The following is a 20536-nucleotide window of genomic DNA, read 5'->3' as shown; positions in this document are numbered from 1 at the left end:
GATAGCACCGGGGATCTGGTGTCCCCCTGTTTCCGGATGTAAAACATTGTGGTGGTATTGTCCATGAAGACCTTCACCACCTTGCCCTTGAGGGACGTAAGAAACTACCTGAGGGCCCAAAACACTGCCCCTAGTTCCAGGACGTTGATGTGGAACGTCTTCTCCTCCGGCAACCACAGGCCTCTTGCGTGAAGACAGCCGGTGTGGGCTCCCCACCCTTTCAGGGAAGTGACCGTTGTGACCGTCTCCTGGTACGGGGGGGGGGATGGAGTGGGGGCGCAGGGGGTGTTTGAAAATCTGTTCCACTGGATAGATTGGAGCGCATGTTCCACCACCTTATCGTTCGCCGGAACTCCTCGTTAAGCGAGATCCTGTCCATGGAAGTTTACGGACACCTGGACCCAATGGGCGTCGAGGAACTCCTCTAGATGGCGCATCCGCAACCTGCAGAGTCGAATGAGGTATATGCACAGTGACATCATGCCGAGAAGAGACTTGATGGCCCTCACTGTCGCGATCTTCAGTAATAACAGCCATTGCACCTTGCCCAAGATGGCCGCTATCCTCTCCTCAAACAGTGACGCCAGGCATGACACGGTTGAGCCGGGATCGCAGGAACAGAGCATCCTGCGATGGAGTGAAGCAGGATTTGGCATAATTCACCGAGAACCCCAGATCCGTCAGTAGGCAGATGGTCCTCACTGTGTGGTCGACGGCGATGTCTCTTGATCTGGCCCGGATGAGCCAGTCGTTCAAGTAAGTGTAGACGTGGATCCCTTGCAGTCGTAGATGGGCCACCACCGGCGCCAGGCACTTCGTGAAGAATCTGGGTGCCAACTTCAGTCTGAAAGGAAGGGCCTTGAATTGGTAATGCTTCCCCTGAATGACGAAGCACAGAAACTTGCAGTGTTCTTAGAGGATGGGGAAGTAAGCATCCTCTGGGTCCAAAGATGACAAAGTCTCCCTCTTCCAGTTGTCCAAGCACATGTTGAAGAGTGATCATTCTGAACTTCTTGGACTTTATGTATTTGCTTAGTCGTCGTAGGTCAAGAATGGGCCTCCAGCCCGCCGGTCTTCTTTCGTACAAGGAAGTACCTTGGGTAAACTGCAGAGCTGAGGAGTAGTTTTGGAGCCAGCTCCATCACCCCTTTCTTTAACATGGCCCGCACCTCCAGCAGTAGCTGAGGGATATGGTTTTCCTAATGGGCCACGGATGGTATTCGATGACACTTTTGTTGGCACTCTAGTGTGCGTCTGCGGGCGAGATCGTCCAGTACCCAACTGTCGGTGGAGATGGACTTCCACATGCTGACTAAGTTCACCAGCCGGCCTTCCACAGGGGTGCACGGGTGGGGGCCTGACGTCATGGCTGGTTCAATTTTGCTTGGAGGTCGACTGGCTGCCCTGCGGTCCCCGACGACAACAGCAACCGCCCCTGAAGGCCTTAGAGCAGCCCCTGTTGGCTTCCTGGGTGGAGGAGCGGGAGGGCTGGCAGTAAGATGTGGAGCCCCCACCGAAACCCCTCAAAGACTGGCTAGACTTCCTTCCTGAGGAACGAAAGGACAGCCGGCATTGTAGCGTGCCTAGGCCACGTGCTGTCTGCGTGTCTGCCTTGATGGCCTGGAGGGATTCATCCACAGCCTTTCCAAACAGATTGTCCCTGTCAAAGGGCATGTCCAAAATCCTTGTCTGGGCCTCCTGCCTAAAGTTGGTGGCCGTGAGCCAGCCACGACGGCGAAGACAAACGCTGTTTCCCATCTGGCGGAATCCCACGTCCACAAGGTCCATGGCCATCGTGATAGCACGATCCAATGCCACCCCGCCTTCTTGAAGGATTTCCAGAGCCTCGACACGCTTGCCCTCAGGGAGGAAGTCCAGGAGAGGAGCTAGCTTAAACCGCAGCTCCCGGTCGTACCTGGCTATGATGGCGTGGGCAGCCTTGACAGTGGTCACTGCAGAGTAGATAACCCTAATACTCATCGAGTCCAATTTCTTCCCCTCGCTGTCTGGAGGAGTGGCTGAAGCAGAAGACGACGTCAAGGTTGACAATTTCTTCCTGGCAGCTGCCAAGACCCGAGTCTGGCAACTGTTGAGACCGCAAGCACTTGGGTGCAGAGTCTGGCACCCAGTACTTCTTCTCCAGCCGGTCTCCCTTTGCTGGGGCTGTAGATGGATTCTTAATCAGAGCCAGCCCCTCATCCCAAACATTGTCCATTAGAGGGACTGAAAGGGTGGTCTTCCTCTTGGCCTCCCGGCGCCGATACAAGAAGCCTTCCTTCTTTTCCTCCAGCGTGAGCTGGAAAAGCTCGGATGCTCGCTCGGAGGCGACCAATGCGTGGAACGATTCCATCTCGTCCGCAGGAGAGGCTCTGGGCGTAGGAGACAGGAGGTCCCCCATCTCACCGCCGTCATCCATGCCCGTTGTTGCAGTGTCTGATTCAGTCTCCCTTGGGTGGGTAGTGGGGAAGAGGGAGGGTGGAGAAGGGTGGCAGGGAGGCATCAGGTGCCTCTTCATGGCTGGCGGTTTCCCCAGTGTCAATGGGGCGACCGGCGCTGGCGCGGCAGGAGTGGCAGATGGCAGGATTGCCGGTATCATCCTCTGTAACTCGGACACCAGCGAGTTGCGGGGCGAGATTATATCCAGTGCAAAGTCTTTAGGGGGCCTCTGGGGTGCAGGGGAAGGGCCTGGGCCCACTGTCCTAGGGCTCCTTGTCGCCATCGAGCTCATCATGGGGCAAATCCCTGCCACCTCAGTCATCATCATCGCCCTCCTGGACAGTATGGACATAAATGATCTTGTCCTCATCCTCAGCAGAAGAAATGTCTGTTCCCTGAAGGCCTTCAAGGTCGCCCCCCCCTTCTTCGGGTCCAGAGGGGTCTCGGGCTAAGGTCCGGCATCCTCTTCTCCGGTGTCTTATCAGCGGGCAAGTTCGAAGCTTCCCGTTAAGATGGATTTCTAAACTCTGACCTGGTGGGCAGATGTTCAGAAGGCCAGCCTAGTTTCTTGGAACAGGATAACCTCTGGACAAGCCAGACCAATCAAGGTAGCTATGGTCTGCGGTCAAGACTAAGTCTCTGGAGGGGTGAGGGTGACTGAAGGACCTCAATGAGCACAGAGTAGAACACTTACAAATTACTCCCAGACAGGTGTATATATCAAAAATATAAACACATTTATTACAAGGCCTTTGTAACACACACAGTAAAAGAATCACAGCAATACTATCAAACCAACACAACACAATCAATACAAGATACATACAAGATCATTGGGCTCTAAAGGGTTGAAAGCACAAAATATGTTCCCAACCTAGAGGGGAAGGAAAATAGGCAGTGCAGATAGCCATTAGTCCCCTTCCACATCAGGCACACACCTAAGAGGCAGTCCAAGCCCTAAGAAGAGAGGAGCCTTATGCTCAATAGTACATGCAGTGCAGGCGCACGCAGTTGTTCCAATAGGCAAAATGGGGTCTCTTCACGGGTCTCTAGCAGCTCAGGAAGGTGGGTGAGGCGATGAAGAATAGATTCCCACTATTCAAGGAGGGCCTCCACTTGAAGGCAGAGGCGATTCCAAGGTTCAGGAATAGTCTGCTAGTTGGCACTAGCAGTGGAAAAGTGAGGAACCCCCAGGGGCCACTCATGCGTAATAATGGATGGAGGTGCTAGGGGCCACCGGTTAGGGTTACTCACCGGCCCCAGGCACACTCCGGACCAAACTTTGCCAAATCGAGTCCACTTCGATTGCAGGTTCAACTGCAGCAATATGACAGCTCTGCGGATTTCAGTTCCAAAGATACAGTGATGATTCCCAAACGGGACAGTGGCAATTTCTCCACTCCCGATGGATGGATCAGTTCAGTTTCACTGCAGCAGGCTTCAGGGGCAAAAGGGTCACAAATGCAACGCACCTGCAAAGAACGCTGCCGCGGCTTGGCAACAATGTAACCGCGTTTACTCCGGTCCTGGCGCACTCGTCTCACTTCAGACCTGGGAATGCCAAGTGTTCGAAATTCGGTGTGAGGGTGCCAGGGGACACAGAGCCAGCAGTATACCAAGTTTTGAGGGCCTCCTCGAAACGACGATGGAGACAGAGCAAATGTCCTGCGTAAGCTGGTCAGCCCACTGGTTGGCCCAGAGACACTTCTGAGAAGGCTTACTTGCAGGTTTTGTTGAAGATGCTGAGAATAGTTGGTCCCACTATTCTAATGGCTCAAAGCGTCTTCGCAGACCTTCTAGGATGACCAGATGCAGATGGGTCCCACGGGACAACAGCGGGCTCAGAGGCCAAACCTTCCAGCGGTTCCTCGACTCGGCTTCTTAGTTTCAGGATACTTGGATCCTATCCTTCGTTCAGTGAGCACTCCAGAGATCAACATGGTATGGGTGTTTTCAGCCTCCTCTTATCCAAAGTTCCCTTCACGCCAAAACGGAGAGGACCCAATGGGAGATCTGCTCACAAACACACACTCCATACGTGGACCAATCATGGACCACGTTGGTCCCAGGCATTCACAGCACTCCAGACTCTCTGGCACCCAGGATGTGTATTGGAGGCAAACACCCCAGCCCACTTCCTGGAGGCACACAAACAAGGCATGAAGAAGCCCGTGAAAGCTTGGTGTTTCGTGGGAAACTGCATGACCAAATAAGGACAGACCCGGGTCAGCTCAACCAGGGCAAGGCAAAGGGGCAAGATGGCCAAAGGACAGGACAAAGAACCTTGTGGCTGGCCATTTTGGAGCCAGGCCACCTATTCGTGCCAAACCCGGTTAACGCAGTTTAAATGGCAGGAAAGGGTTAAAATTAAATGAAAAGATAAGCTGCCACCAGCCCTGTCCATGACACATCTGAACTACCACCAAAAATTGCAACAAGAGTATCTAGGGTCTTTGGAAATGACTGAGACCCAAGTGCACTGTAAGGTACATTGTGCACTTGTTACATGTTGCAGAAAAGTTGCAACCTTGGAAAAGGACTAAGGGAAACAAAGTCTCCCAGCACTGACTGTCTTAAGGGCATGTCAGGTTCCCCATGAAAGACCAGAGGAGTGCAGCAGAAGGCTGTAAACAGCAGCAAAAAGTTTGGGGGTGTACAACTTGAGGGAAAATTGCATATAAAATGATATCTTTCCTAACACTTCCCTCCTGGGAGGAAGGGTCACCCTTGCCGTCGCCGGGGCACCCTGCGGGTCCACCCCTATGGCCATTGAAAGCGACGTCACCACCACCACGAGGGAGGGCAAAGATTTTGCCAGGTGCACCTGGGCCTTGGCCTTGACATTCAGGGCCGGATTGGCCCATTTGTCTCCTTTGACCTTCTCCGTCATGGGAAGAGAGGACACCCTACCCTGCTTGGCCTTCTCCTGCCTGGCTTTCTCTGGGTTCTCCTGTAGCAGGACTTAGAAGCCCGCTCAGCTTTCCCGCATCCCTCAACGTGTGCTTCGAGAAGCCACAGCATAACGCACAATCTTCCTCCTTGTGCGTCAAGTGCATGCACTACAGGCACTGGGAATGCTTGTCATCCATGTACACATTCCGCAAACGGAGCACAGCTTGAAGAGGGAAGGGTTGTCCTTTTCGTCTGACATGGTCCACGCGGTGTAGGCGTGAAGAATCTTCTGGAAGCCTCCAAGAACACCACTCAACGAAAAACAGCCCTTGAGGGGAGTTGAACAAACCTGAACACTAGTCCCCGTTAGTCGGAAGGTTGATCGATGGAGCACACGGGCTATTTTGACCGAAAAATAGAAAAATAGAGTTTAACTCTCAAAAAGCGAAAAACACAGCAAAAGCTCAAAGAGCAAAGCACAAGGACTCCCAACACTTGAACGTGCAGTAAAAATCTGAAGATGGCTGCCAGAGGAGGGGCTTAGGTAGAGGGCAGTCAATGGCTGGGGGCAGTATGACCCAGAGCTCAGTGACTGGTTGTTAGGAGAAAGTTCAGAAGTGAAGGAACAAGTTACTTACCTGTAACTGTTGTTCTCCAGCATGGGTCTGGCATGGATTCACATGCTCATGAATATTCCCCGTCGTCAGGCTGGGAATCCTCGGTAAAGAAAAAACCAGTATCAGTTTCGTTTCTGATCTGTCTTTCGTAGTAATAACCAATCACTGGTCTCTGCGTCATACTGACCACAGCCAATGACTGCCCTCTACCTAAGCACCGCCTCTGGCAGCCATCTTCAGATTTGGAAGCACGTGAAGTGGCAGTATGACCAAGTGAAGAGCCGCAGAGGGGTAGGCGGGAGGGTTCGCATGTGAATCCATGCCAGACCCATGCTGGAGAACAACAGTTACAGGTAAGTAACTTGTTCCTTCTCCAGCATGGGGTCTGGCATGGATTCACATGCTCATGAATAAAGAATACATAGCAGTACACACATGCACAACCACGGGAGGTGGCAAAGGCTCAACATTAAGCATTACATCAAACTCAACATTAAGCATCTTACCTCCTCACCAGGCTCACCTCAGGCGAACAGGTTGCGCAGCACTGCTTGGCCGACCCTGGACTCCTCCCTGGAATCCCGATCGACGCAGTAGAACTTTGTGAAGGTGTGCGTCGACCTCCACGTAGCAGCCCTGCATATGTCCAGCAGGGGCACACCAGAAAGGAACGCTGTGGTAGCTGCGATCGCTCTGGTGGAATGGGCTCTCGGACGGCCAGGCAGCGGTCGGTTTGCCAACCGATGACAGTACATGATACAGCCGGAGAGCCATCTGGAAATGGAAGCCTTCGAGAGAGCCTTCCCCTGATTGACAGGTCCAAAGTTCACAAAGAGTTGTGACGTCTTCCGAAAACCCTTCGTGCGGTCCACGTAGAACTTCAGCGCTCTAGCTACATCCAGCGAGTGCAAAGTCCTCTCAGCCGGCGACGAAGGCGACGGGAACAACACAGGTAACACCAAGGGTTCGTTGAGATGGAAGTCCGACGGTACCTTGGGCATGAAGGAGGGGTGCGTCCTGAGCACTACCCTCGTGTCGTGGAAAGTCAAGTACGGGGCCTTGCAGGAAAGGGCCTGGATCTCTCCCACTCGTCGTGCGGAGGTGATGGCCACAAGAAAAGCTGTTTTCCACGATAGAAACTTCAACGGGGCCGAGTGCAGAGGCTCGAACGGAGGTCCCATGAGATTGGTCAGCACCACGTTGAGCTCCCACGCCGGGGCCGGAGCCTTCACCGGCGGGAACGATCTGAACAGTCCCTTCATGAACTCTTTCACCAGACGATGAGACCACAAGGACGTCCGCCCCGTGGTTCTGGTGTATCGGGAGATCGCAGCAAGATGAATCTTGATGGACGCGTGTGCCAGACCAGCTTTGGCCAGCGTCAGCAGGTACGGCAGTACTTGGGGGGCCGTAATCCGTAGAGGGTTAATCTTCTGTGCGTGGCACCAGACAGAGAACCTCTTCCATTTGTGTCCGTAGCATTTAAGAGTCGAGGACGCCCTGGCCTTTGCAAGAACCTCTCTGCAATCGGCCGGTATGTCGTATCCTCCAAACTCTAGCGCTGCAGGAGCCAGGCCTGCAAGTTCAGCGACTTCGGGTCGTGGTGGAGGATGGCGCCTCCTTCCCTGGAGAGTAGATCCGCGTCCGCCGGCAGCTTGATCGGCGGGGACGCTGACAAGTCCAGAAGGTCCGGGAACCATATCTGCCTCGGCCACGCAGGTGCGACGAGGATCATCCTGCACCGTGACCTCTTGAGCTGGTTGACGAGCCGGATTAGCAGAGGCAAGGGAGGGAACGCGTAGAGGAACAGGCCCTCCCAGGGGAACGAGAAAGCATCGCCCATGCTCCTCGTCTGGGGAAACCTGCTGGCGAACCTCCGGCACTTGGTGTTCGTCGCCGTCGCGAACAGGTCGATCTGGGGTGTGCCCCACCGTCGGAAGAGGCGATCCACCAGATCCTGCCGTAGTTCCCACTCGTGGCACGAGCGCAGCTCCCTGCTGAGTGAGTCGGCAATGGTGTTTTTTATCCCTGCCAGATGAAACGGCACCAGAAAAATCCCTTGGGCAACGGCCCAATGCCACAGGTCCTGCGCCTCCTTGGACAGCGCTGGGGACCTGGTTCCGCCCTGTTTCCTGATGTAAAACATGGTGGTGGTGTTGTCGGTGAAGATCCTCACCACCTTGCCCTTGAGGGACGGAAGGAAGGAAGGACCTGAGGGCCCAAAACACTGCACGGAGCTCCAGGACGTTGATATGCAGGGACTTCTCCGTCGGGAGCCAGAGTCCCCTTGCGTGCAGATTTTCGGTGTGCGCTCCCCACCCTTCCAGGGAGGCATCCGTGGTCACGGTCTCCTGGTGGGCTGGGGTCTGGAAGTCCATGCCCGCCGTCAAATGCGCGCGGGTGCCCCACCACCGTATCGCTCGTCGGAAACTCTCGTCGAGCTTGATCCTTTCCTCGAAGCTGCCCGTCTGGATCCAGCGCGCATCCAGGAATTCTTGCAACGGGCGCATCCGGAGCCTGCACATGGGAATGAGGTAGATGCAGGAAGACATCATCCCGAGGAGGGACTTGATGGACCTCACTTTGGCCGCGTCGGCCACCAACATCCGTTGCACCTTGCCCAAGATGGTCCTGGTCCTCTCCTCCGACGCGGAGGCCAGAAGGGACACTGTGTCGAGCCTGGCTCCCAGAAACAGTGCGACTTGCGCGGGCACCAGGTGGGATTTGGCGTAGTTCACGGAGAATCCCAGGTCCGTGAGGAGTTGGACGGTCCTTGCCGTGTGGACCACGGCGAGCTCCCTCGTCTTGGCGCGGATGAGCCAGTCGTCCAGGTAGGGGTAGACGTGAATCCCCTCGCGGCGCAGCTGCGCCGCCACCGGTGCGAGGCACTTGGTGAATACCCTGGGTGCCGACCGTAGTCCGAAGGGAAGGGCTTTGAACTGGTAATGACGCCCTTGGACCACGAATCTGAGGAATTTGCGGTGCCCCTTTAGGATGGGAATGTGGAAGTAGGCATCCTCCAAATCCAACGACGATAGGAAGTCTCCTTCCTCCAGCTGACCCAGGACGTGCTGGAGGGTGACCATCCGGAACTTCTGCGCCTTGATGAACCTGTTCAGACGTCGCAGGTCCAGGATGGGGCGCCATCCTCCCGTCTTCTTCTTCACGAGGAAGTATCTCGAGTAGACTCCGGAGCCCCGAAGCCTCTTTGGGACGAGTTCGATGGCGCCCTTTCTGAGCATCGCCTTTACCTCCAGGAGAAGTTGAGGGACGTGAAGTTCTTTCCTGGCCACGGGGGGGACGCGCGGGCACCTTCTTTGAAACTCGAGCGCGTGGCCCCGGGCCAGGGCGTCCAGCACCCAACGGTCGGTGGAGATGGACTCCCACACGCTGACGAAGCCCGCCAGCCGGCCTCCCACCGGGGTGCTTCGGTGGGGGCCTGACCCCACGGCCGGTTCAATCCTGCTTGGGCGCGGCCTTGCCGCCTTGACCTCCTTGGCGACGACGGCGGGGTCCGCTAGATTTGCCTCGTCCTCTGTAGGCCTCTTGCGACGACGAGCGGGCCGCTTGACGGTAGGAAGCGAAACCGCCGCCGGAACCTTTGGAGACGCCCTTGCCTCCGCCGCTCCGAAAGGGCGTCCGTCGTTGCAGGACTCCAAGGGCCCGGGCCGTCTCAGTATCCGCCTTGATGGCCTGAAGGGAATCGTCCACTGTCTTCCCAAACAGGTTGTTCCCGTCGAAGGGCATGTCCAGGACTCTGGTCTGGACGTCCTGCCGGAAATCCGTAGCTTTGAGCCATCCACGACGTCGAAGGCAAATGCCGTTGCCCAGCTGGCGGAACCCGGTGTCGGCGATGTCCGTCTCCACGGTGATGGCGTGGTCCGAGGCCACCTCACCTTCCTGCAGGATCTCAAGGGCCTCCGCCCTCTTGTCGTCCGGCAGAAAATCCAGCAGGGGAGCTATCTTGTACCAGAGCTCCCTGTCATAGCGGGCCACGATAGCCAAGGCGTTGGCCGCTTTAATCGTCGTCGCTGCCGACGAGATGACTCTACGTCCCATAGCATCCAATTTCTTTCCCTCGCCGTCCGGCGGGGAAGTCGATGTGGAGGCCGCACCCCCCCCCCCCGCTTTCTTCCTGGCTGCCGCGGAGACGACGGAGTCCGGGGTAGGCTGCGCCCGGAGGCACAGGGGGGCCGTGTCCGGGACCCGGTACTTTTTCTCGTACCGGTCTCTTCTAGCTGGCGTCGTGGAAGGGTTCTTGAGGAGGGAAAGGCCCTCATCCCAAATGTCGTCCAACAGAGGCACTGAGAGGACCGTCTTCCTCTTGGCCTCGCGCCGCTGATAAAGGAAGCCTTCCTTTTTCTTCTCCTCAGGGCAGAGTTGGAAAAGCTCGGAAGCCCTGGAGATCATGGAGTGGAAAGATCCGATCTCGTCGGGCGGAGAAGCCCTGGTGGGAGGCGACGACGGAAAGTCCTCGTCGTATGCCTCGTCGTCCGTACCCGTCGCTGCCGTGTCAGTCCCCGTATCATCCCCTCGGGTGGACGGGGAGGAGGGCTGGAAGGGGCGCGACGGTTGAAAAGGAGGTGGTGGATGGATCCTTCTTTTCTTGGTAGGGGGAACACCAGAAGGTCCCGGTTCTGGATCCCCCGACGGGAGAGGTTCCTCCGTCGGTAACGGTAGCCTCGTCCTTATCTCGGAGCATAAGGACTGTATGGCCAACAAAATGGCCGCCGAGTTGTCTTGCGGCGCTGGCAGAGGGGAATCCGACGGGCGAGCAGGGGCCCCGTCGGTATCCTCGACGATGTCGTCGTCGTCACCTGCGTCGGGGTCCATTCCGACGGGCTGGCCTTCTTCCACGCCTAGGCGTGGCTTAAGACCTCGATCAGCTCCTCTTCTGAGGTTGAGGCCGAATCTCCGACGACGCCCTGCCCCCCCTTCTTCCCCACGGAGGGTTTCACGGGGGTCCTATCGATGGGCACAAAGGAAGACTCCCTCCGAGGAGGCAGGGAGATTCTGGGCCCTGAGGTCGCCACCACTGGTGCAGCCACCACAGGCTGAGCCAGGGCCGCCGCGACCGTTTCGATAGAGGGCTTGGTCGGATGGATCAAGGCCTTCACCACCTTAGGTGCGCTCACCGCCTTATCCTTGAGGAATGGGGCACTGCCACGCTCCTCCTCTGCCTTAGAGCTCGACCGGGGCCTCTCCAGGAGCTTCGCCGGGTGCTCGGCCTTCCTCTTACCCGACCCAGAGCGTTGGCTCGTGGTTGATGGTGCCGGGGAGGGTGCGCCCTGCCTGGCGCCCGTAGAGCCCGACCGTTCGGCGCTCCCGGTGCCAGCGGACTCGCGGTGCTTGGCCTTATGTTGGGCCCCCGTCGCCGGGGCGCCCTCAAAGGTCTTAGAAGACCGCTCGGATTTCTTCTTCTTCTCGCCAGACGGGCTCTTACCCTCCAGCCAGTTGGCGAGACGTTGATGGCGGTCCTTCATGGTCCGTTCCGACATGTTGCCGCAAAACGCACAGTCCTTCTCCACGTGCGTCTTGTCCTCATGAAGGCAGTAAAGGCAGAAAGAGTGTTCGTCCTCCTTGAAGACGTTCTGCAGCTGGCATCCAGGGCAGACCCTGAACAGCTTTCCGGGCGTCGAGCTTCCCTTCTCCTGGGCCATCTCCGAGACCGGGCCTGAGAAGCTTCTGGATTCCTCCGAAGTGTAGCTCGACGAAATCTTCACCCTTGAGGGGCACAGATGAATCCGACACGGGTCCCCGTTGATCGGATGTAGGATCGGTGGAGCTTGAGGCTCTTTGACCTAAAGAATCGAAGTTTTTTGTGAAAAAAGCGCAAAAAATAGCACTAACGCTCGAGAGCAATAGCACGAGGATCCCAACACATGAACGTGCGGTAAAAATCTGAAGATGGCTGCCAGAGGCGGTGCTTAGGTAGAGGGCAGTCATTGGCTGTGGTCAGTATGACGCAGAGACCAGTGATTGGTTATTACTACGAAAGACAGATCAGAAACGAAACTGATACTGGTTTTTTCTTTACCGAGGATTCCCAGCCTGACGACGGGGAATATTCATGAGCATGTGAATCCATGCCAGACCCCATGCTGGAGAAACTGATTTTTTCTTTTACTGAGTATTCCCAGCCTGACGACAGGGAATATTCGTGAGCATGTGAATCCATGCCAGACCCCATGCTGGAGAATACCAATTTACCTTACTAAATACAACCGACACAGCCAGGCACTGTCAAACACACACCCACAGTACAGGCACAAGGACCGACCCACCCCTCTAGACACTAAAACCCTCAATGCTTCCAACACTGAAAACCTAGGATGTTTACAAGCACAAAGAACTCCAAGCATTTCAGATCCGCAATCTCAACAGAAAGCAATGCAATCTCTCCATTCCCTCTCCTCCCAACTAAACCCATCAACTCTTCCAGTTAGGTCAAAATGCCAGCAGACCTTGCAAATGGCAGTAGTTAATGTTACAAATCTTACCACGTCTGTATCCATCCACACTTAGTCATGTCAACTCACCTGATCGAGCTGTTTTTGAATTTTGCCCTGCTGCTCAGTGACTAGTTTCAGCTTTTCGGCCTCTGCTTCTGGGAACTCCCGACCTGCTTTTTTGGCTGTACGCTGCTTGGCACAGAGGGCTTTTCGAGACTTGCGATGAACACCAATCTGCTCTTCCAGGGCTTTCAGTTCTATCTGGAGGAGCTGCTGGGTGTGATAGAGCCACTCCTCATACTGTCGCTGGTCCGCTTCATCTGGGGTAAGGGAAACAGACATCAGACAACAGAACTAGAACACTATGAGAGACCACAAACTATGCATGCAAGACTACCATTAAAAGACACACCCATTCCAATTTTCCTGTGCCGTGTGCTTGACCCATAAAAGGACTGGCAGGGGTGAGGGGGGGGGGGTATAACAAATCTATATGCACCGTTACATACTTACTGATAACACCATGTGCAAATGTTGGGGGATTTGGCCGGGTCTGCAGTAGTGTGCCAGTGTTGCCTCTTTCCTGTAAAGGGATTAGAAAATTGATTAGTTTGAACAGGGAGAAGATAACACTAAAAGAGTACATGGTATTCTAGGGGAATACTGCTAAAATTAGCTTTCAAAACATTCACCTTACCACCTACACGCTTTCCAATCCTAACCTGTGAGATCTGTTCCCCCTATGGTTGCTTGTAGATCCCCCTTGCAGCCCAATTGTTTGCCCTCTGCATTGTTAGCTCTCCATTCCCTTGTATTTCTGCTGACTTCACTTGGTCCTTCCAACTATGATTTGTAAAGTGCTCCTTTGCTTTCTGGAGCTAGGTCAATACTCAAATATATACCATTAATACATTTACAACAATAAGCAACAAATTAATAAAATCAGCAATAATCCAAAAACATTCATGCATTTCTTCAAAACACACAGCAAGTCCCCCATAATCACAGTGGCTAGCACTTAGCAAGTCCACATGCACTCCTCTTCTGCTTTTGCACTAAAGTAATTACATGCACTCCTGCTTCACGTTATACTTGCATGAACACACTTTCGGAAATACTTTTTTTCCTGCTTCGCCCCCAGAGATATCTAAGGGAACCGCCAACACTTTGTTTTGAACCAGACCTGACTTTTGAAGGCAAGTAATGTCTTTTTGCTTCACTTAATTTGCTTAATTCATTTGGTAATCCCGCCTCCCCCCAAAGAAAAAACAGTTATCGCCATCAGTGCAGGGGGGAGGGGGGGCGACTCTCGTGCACATCAGCGTTTACCCTGTATGGTTGCTAAAGGTGTCTTAGTGCACTAAAATGTCTGTGCCACAGGATTTTCACGTGTTCTTTGGCCATATTGTAGTTTAGCCTTATTCCTGCCGACTCAGGTCAGGAAAGTCTGTATAAGATTATGCACTTGCCCAGGAAAGCTGCTGCTTGTGTGATAGTGAGCCTGTGTGTGTGTGTGTGGCAACCAGAAAGGGGTCTAAGACAGCCTAGTTCCAGTCCACATCCTTGGTGCCAGAAAGTCTACTTCTGGAGCATATTTGAAACCAGTAATTTTAATGGTGCAGATCCTTAACATTGGTGAGCCTGGTCTTGCTTCAAACTCAGATTGATTAAAGAAGGACTTCTGCAGCTATTATTCTGATCTACATTGGAGTCAAGAATCCCTCGAAGAACAGCAGACCATTGATGACCTAAAAACGAATCTTGAAGTGGCCCAACATCCCTTCTAGTGTTCAGCCTTGTAAAGCCCTGTTCATCTGCCCTATGACCGAAGACGCCGACAAATCATCTTTCTCCCCGAATTCCATCTTCCTATCTTCAAATGAACCTGCCCTGGAGCAGCTCTTGTGGCCGTTACTAGGACGTCTGATGTCACCTGCCAACGGTGATCATTGCTGGAACTTGTATTCCTCCATCCTATTAAGTGTCCTAAGGAGGTCTATATCATTGGATTCTGCATTTTCGCCCACAGGGTTGCAAATTGTATTTGCACCCAACCGGTAGAGTGGTCGAACCCACAAATCCTGAGATCCATTGTAACCACTGGGAAAATCAGAGCCAGGGGGTTAATACACATACATGTACCAGTCTTCCACCTCTCCTCCACAGGGTAACATTGGGTGCAAAGCCCTTTGTATTGCATATCCATCTCACATTCCATTGTTTGTAAACCTTGGTTAAGTATCGTAACGCGGATTAGCCTTGGGTCTGGAAGAGAGGAGAGCTTTACCAGTCTTCTGAATTTTGAAATAGTTTCGAACAGATCTGAATCACCACCACAAGGACACTTCATCCACTTCGAGAATACCTTCCGTCTACCGTGTATGGATACTAAACATGGCTAGTGCCCTAAAATGGCTATGCATCGAGACTTGTTCTTAGTCCACATTGTAGTTTGGCTTTCGTCCTGTTAAGGAGAATTCTCCATTCTGTGTTAATTCCCTTCTACCTTAGGGACCCCCAGTTCTTTTGCTTGACTTTAGGATTTTTAATCCTGGAGAGAGAGAGACCTTTTTACCACCCCCTCATGTATTTTTATTTGATTTGAACCCTGTGCTTCTTTTGGTTTTGGAGTCTGACAAACTCCATAAGCATCATCTTTTGTAATGTGACAGCACCTTCACTGCAGTGTCACAGAGAAGGCCTTTGGATTTCTCAAAGGTTTAAATACCTTCTCTTGGATAAACTGTTTCCAAGTATAGTAAAGTGAAATTGACTTTACCTACCTTTTTAACTTTGTAGACCCAGCACACACCATCTTCCATAGAGTCCGGGAGTGGTTACTTAGTATCCCCTTGGTCTACCTTTTCATGTAACATTTTTATGTTACCCTTTCTACAATTAATGGCTGGTAGCAGTGGTTTATTTTTCCTACCATTCTGTGTTTTTACCGCAGTCTGAATCCTCAGCTGCAGTACTGCACCAATGGGAGCCCATTTTATCAAAATGGCCCAGTGGTCTTTTTCCCGCCATTTCTTGTTGGTAGTTCCTTCTAGAGATTTACTCTGCGCACCAAACCAGGTATGGTCCCTTTGTTAGTTTTGTCTTTGGCGGGGGTTCACTGCTAAAGCTCCAGCATGTCTGGCAGGGCGGGGAGGGAGGGAGGTTCCCAAAACTCTGTGCTTAGTCTCCTTGGTTACAGAAATGCACCCAAAGGTGATTGGCTGGCTGGCTGTCCATGAAGGACAGCCAACCTGCTGTGTGAGTGACAGCTGGGCTGCAAATGAATGGGTGAAATAAAAAGCAGGGACTTTTGCAAGGAAGATAGAGACGACTGGACGAAGGAACCGAAGGAGAAATTGGAAGAGAAGCGTGCTGCACTCTCCTGGACCGTTGGTTTGCCCTGTGAAGTGCTGCTGCATTGCTGAAGCTCCAAATTTCAAAATCGACTAGAGAAACCCTGAAAGGACAACCCCCTCCCCTTTGGTTGGTGCGACCAATCAGCCCCAAGATGAACTCGACTGGAACCCACCTCTCTGCTGGCTGTACTTCTTCGCTGCTGCAGGAACCAAGTGCCAGGGGACAGGAACACCAGAATAGAGTGCATCGCACTCCTTCACAGCAGGACAAACCAAGCCTGGGCCACCTCAAAGTGTTGGACCCAAGAAGAAAGGAAAGTCCATAAGATGTCCAAGAACCATGGCAGTGCTATTTGCAAGTAGCTGAAACCACGAAGTGTCACTTATCCGAAGTGTGCCCATTGCTGCCGCCGACCTTTAAACCGTAGTGCAGGAGTCCCCAATCGTTCTCCCTCTTATCCCCACGACTGAGGCCCAGGAACAACATGATCTGCAGGAACTACAACAGGAACAGAAGCCAGCTGCAACCTTTCTTCAGACTCCAGGTACTGTGTAACTAGGGGTACTTACCTCTTGTTTTGTATAGCTTGCTTGCTCTCACTGCCTTTGCAGACTTGCTTGTAGCTTTGCCCTTAAGCAGCCTCCCAGCTTGTGGCTCAAGGAACAAGTTACTTACGTGTAACTGTTGTCCTCCAGCATGGGTCTGGCATGGATTCACATGCTCATGAATATTCCCCGTCAGGATGGGAATCCTCGGTAAAAGAAAAAATCGCTTTAATTTCTGAACGGTCTTCCTCCCAATAACCAATCACTGAGCTCTGGGTCACACTGCCCCCAGCCAATGACTGCTCTACCTAAGCGCCTCCTCTGGCAGCCATCTTCATATTTGGTAGCATTTAAAGTGGCAGTAGGACCAAGAGAAGAGCCGCAGAGGGGTAGGCAGGAGGGTTCGCATGTGAATCCATGCCAGACCCATGCTGGAGAAGAACTAGTTACTCTTACCTTGTAACGTTCTTTCGATGGGATGTTCCTCCGACGTATTCCTTATCTTAGATAGAAATCCTTCAGCTTTGCTGGCCTCGGAAAATTTTTTCGCCAGAGGGCGCTGCGCGTCGATGATCGCCGAGTCGATGACCCTCGACGGCCTCCGTGCCGACGTCGACGTCATCCTGCCTATAAAGGCCGCGCGCAGCGTCCGTTGCTCAGTTCCGTTTTGTAGTCCCCAGTAATGTTTTTGGATTAGACTAATCACCTTGAAGGAGCATAGGCTGCAAACCCACAGGAAGTCATACTGCGGGGATGGATGGGAGGGTCGATAAGGAATACGTCGGAGGAACATCCCATCGAAAGAACGTTACAAGGTAAGAGTAACTAGTTCTTCGAAGGGATTGTGTCCTCCGACGTATTCCTTATCTTAGATAGACTCCCATAGCAGTGGTATTGTGACTGGAGGCGGGAGTAATAAAAGTTATGTTACCCTTCCAGAATGGACAGAGTGTAACACAGCCTTGCCGAATCTAGTTTCTTGACTAGAGGAGGAATCCAGGCTATAGAATTTGGTAAATGTATGTGCGGACGACCATGTGGCAGCCGCACATATATCTCGAATTGGCACCCCTCTTTGAAGGGCTGAGGATGTTGCGATACCCCTGGTAGAATGAGCCCTTAGATTTTGAGGAGGCTCCTTTCCTGCCAATTTGTAGCACTCCAGAATGGCTAAAATAATCCATCTGGAGATGGTTTGTTTTGTTATTGGAAGGCCCAACTTATGTCCTGCATAACCTACAAAGAGTTGGTCTGCTTGTCTGATCTTAGCCAATCTGCTGATATAAAAGCTCAAGGCTCGCTTAGGGTCCAGCCTGTGCAGTCTCTCTTCCTCCTTCCCCGGATGAGGAGGAGGGTAGAAAGAAGGTAATATAATCTTCTGAGTGATGTGAAACTCCGAGACTACCTTCGGGAGGAAGTTAGGCTTCACCTGAAGAACAACTTTGTCCTTGTAAAAGATTGTATGTGGAGGTTTACACGATAAGGCTTGCAACTCGCTAACCCTTCTAGCAGATGTCAATGCTATTAGCAAAACAGTTTTGAGGGTGAGAAGCTTCAATGAACAAGAGTGTAGTGGTTCAAAAGGGGCACCCTTTAGGAAGTTTAAAATTAGGTTTAAATCCCATAAGGGAACTTGAAAAGGTTTCGGGGGATAAACATTAGTTAATCCTTTTAGGTATTGTATTACCAATGGAATTTTGAAGTATGAAGGCTCCTCTGCAGTGCGCTTAAAGATTGATAGCGCTGCGAGATAGCCCTTAATTGTGCCAACCTGTAGGCCTGAATTAGCCAGGTAAAGTAAGAATGACAACACCATAGGTGTACCACAAGAAAAGGGTTCAATATTCTTTTCTCTGCACCAGCTGCAAAATTTGTTCCAACGGCAGCGGTATAGAGTTTTAGTTGCCGGCCTTCTGGCCGAAAGCAACACCTCCATAACATCATCCGGAAGGTCCCAATCCTTGTACCTCAACCTTTCAGACACCAAGCGTGAAGGTTGAGGGTCTTGATGGCTGGATGGAGAACCTGACCTTCCTTCTGCGAGAGAAGATCCTCTCTGTATGGCAGTCGAATTGGAGGGCAGATGGACATGTCTAGAAGGTCCGGGTACCACGTTCTCCTGGCCCAATCCGGGGCAATTAGGATCATGGTCTTCCGAAACCTTCTCAACCTCCTGATCATTTGAGGAATGACAGGGACCGGAGGGAACGCGTACAGAAGTGGGAACTCCCAGTCCACTACGAACGCATCTCCTAGAGCTCCTCTCGGGGGAAATTCCCTTGAGCAAAATCTGTCGCACTTCCTGTTGATACTGGTGGCGAACAGATCCACTTGAGGGGTTCCCCAAAGGGCGAAGATCTCTTGAAGGACTTCCTGAGCTATCTCCCACTCGTGAGAGACTGTGCTCTGCCTGCTCAGAGCGTCCGCTGTCAAGTTCTTCTCTCCGGCTAGGTGAATTGCCGATAGAGAGATTCCTTCCTGAATTGCCCAAAACCAGAGCTGCATCGCCTCTCTGCACAGTGGTAGTGAGCCTACGCCTCCTCTTTTGTTGAGGTAGTGCATGGCCACTGTATTGTCCGTCATTATTAGGACGTTTCTTCCCCGTACAGACGGCAGAAAAGCCTTCAGCGCTAGTCTGATGGCTCTCAGTTCCAACAGGTTGATATGTAGTCTGGACTCCGATGGAGACCAACGACCGCTGATGGTCAAGTCGTTGGCGTGAGCTCCCCACCCCGTGAGTGAGGCATCCGTGACTACTGTTATCTCCGGCCATGGTTGCCAAAACATTTCTCCTTTCAGGATGTTCTCCCGACAGGCCCACCACTGAAGGTCTCGGGCTACTTTGACCGGGATCCGAAGGAGATCTGTCATCCTTCCTGAGAACTGTGACCACTGAGTTCTCAGTGCCCACTGGAGGGATCTCATTCTCAGGCGAGCCTCCGGCACGAGGAATATGCAGGATGCCATGAGGCCTAGCAACCTCAGAAAGTCGTAGGCTGGGAGATATTGGGCATTCTGAAATCTGATGACCATCTGCAGAATATCTCGAGCCCTCACCTCTGGTGGCAAGGCTCTTCCCAGGGAAGTGTCCAGGACTGCTCCAATGAATTGGAGTCTCTGTGATGGTATCATCTGTGACTTCTTTAAATTGAGGGAGAAGCCCAGCTTGTGAAGGAAGTGGCAAACATAATCTAGTTGTCTCTGAGCCTGTTCCGAAGATACAGCTCTGATCAACCAATCGTCTAGGTAAGGGTAGACATGAATCCCTTCCCTCCTTAGACTTGCAGCCACAACCGACATTAGCTTGGTAAAGACCCTCGGGGCGGAGGTTAGCCCAAATGGCAGAACTCGAAATTGATAATGAGAGCTGCCAATTGCGAACCTCAGGTATCTCCTGTGCCTGGGATGGATCGGCACATGGAAATAAGCGTCCTGGAGGTCTAGAGATACCAACCAGTCCTGAAGCTGGAGGGCCTGAAGGATCTGAGAGAGAGTCACCATCTTGAACTTGTCCTTTCGGAGGAATTTGTTCAATTCCCGTAAGTCTAAGATGGGTCTCAGTCCTCCGTCCTTCTTCGGTATTATGAAGTAGGGGGAGTACCAACCCTTGTTCCTTTCCGCTACAGGTACCAGTTCTATGGCACCTTTCTCTAGCAGGTCTAAAACCTCCTGCAAGAGGAGCGGATCTGGAAGCTTCAAAGGGTTGTTCCCCGGTGGATGACTCTGAGGGATATGTAGGAAGGGCAGGCAGTAACCTTGGGCCACTGTCTCCAGAGCCCAAGCATCTGACGTAATAGCCTGCCATTCCGTCAGATGGTGAGTTAACCTGCCCCCTACTGGTGTTCTGTGAGGGGAGACCTCAGAGTGGTTTTGAAGCGGCTGATGCAGTTGCCGAAGGTAAAGTGGCTCCTGCTCCTGCGGGTGCGGCTTTCTTTCCCCTACCCCGTCCACCACGGGTAAATCTTCCTTGGCCTCTTTGAGCCGGTCGTCCTCTGCCCTTTCCATATGAGGAATAGTAACGAAAGGACCGTCCTCTCCACGATGATCCCGAAGGACGAAAGGTATTCTGACGGATAGCAGCTCCCAATGACTTGGCTGCTGCCTTGGACGTTTGCAGTTTCTCCAAACTGTCATCCGCCTTCTTTCCAAAGAGGGTAGAACCGTCAAAGGGCATATTCAAAAGCCTGGTCTGCACGTCAGAGGCAAAACCAGACTTCCTCAACCACGCATGCCTGCG

At 52.8% G+C, this 20536-nt stretch overlaps 1 protein-coding gene across 3 annotated transcripts in view; it reads right to left on the bottom strand.

Moving 5' to 3' along the window:
• The window catches only part of KMT2D (lysine methyltransferase 2D), a 2224302-nt gene that overhangs the window by 765465 nt on the left and 1438301 nt on the right, over nt 1-20536 (bottom strand). For all 3 annotated transcript variants that reach the window (XM_069653836.1, XM_069653837.1, XM_069653838.1), the window contains 2 exons: nt 12911-12980; nt 12485-12717 (listed from right to left, as the gene is read on the bottom strand). In XM_069653836.1, the coding sequence (XP_069509937.1) occupies nt 12485-12717; nt 12911-12980 (303 nt within the window). The remainder of the gene's footprint in view (nt 1-12484; nt 12718-12910; nt 12981-20536) is intronic.

The sequence above is a fragment of the Ambystoma mexicanum genome, chromosome 3q, assembly GCF_040938575.1.
Source record: "Ambystoma mexicanum isolate Mex_15411 chromosome 3q, UKY_AmexF1_1, whole genome shotgun sequence".
In the NCBI taxonomy this organism is placed as follows: Eukaryota; Metazoa; Chordata; class Amphibia; order Caudata; family Ambystomatidae; genus Ambystoma; species Ambystoma mexicanum.
This window is presented reverse-complemented; position numbering and strand designations above follow the sequence as displayed.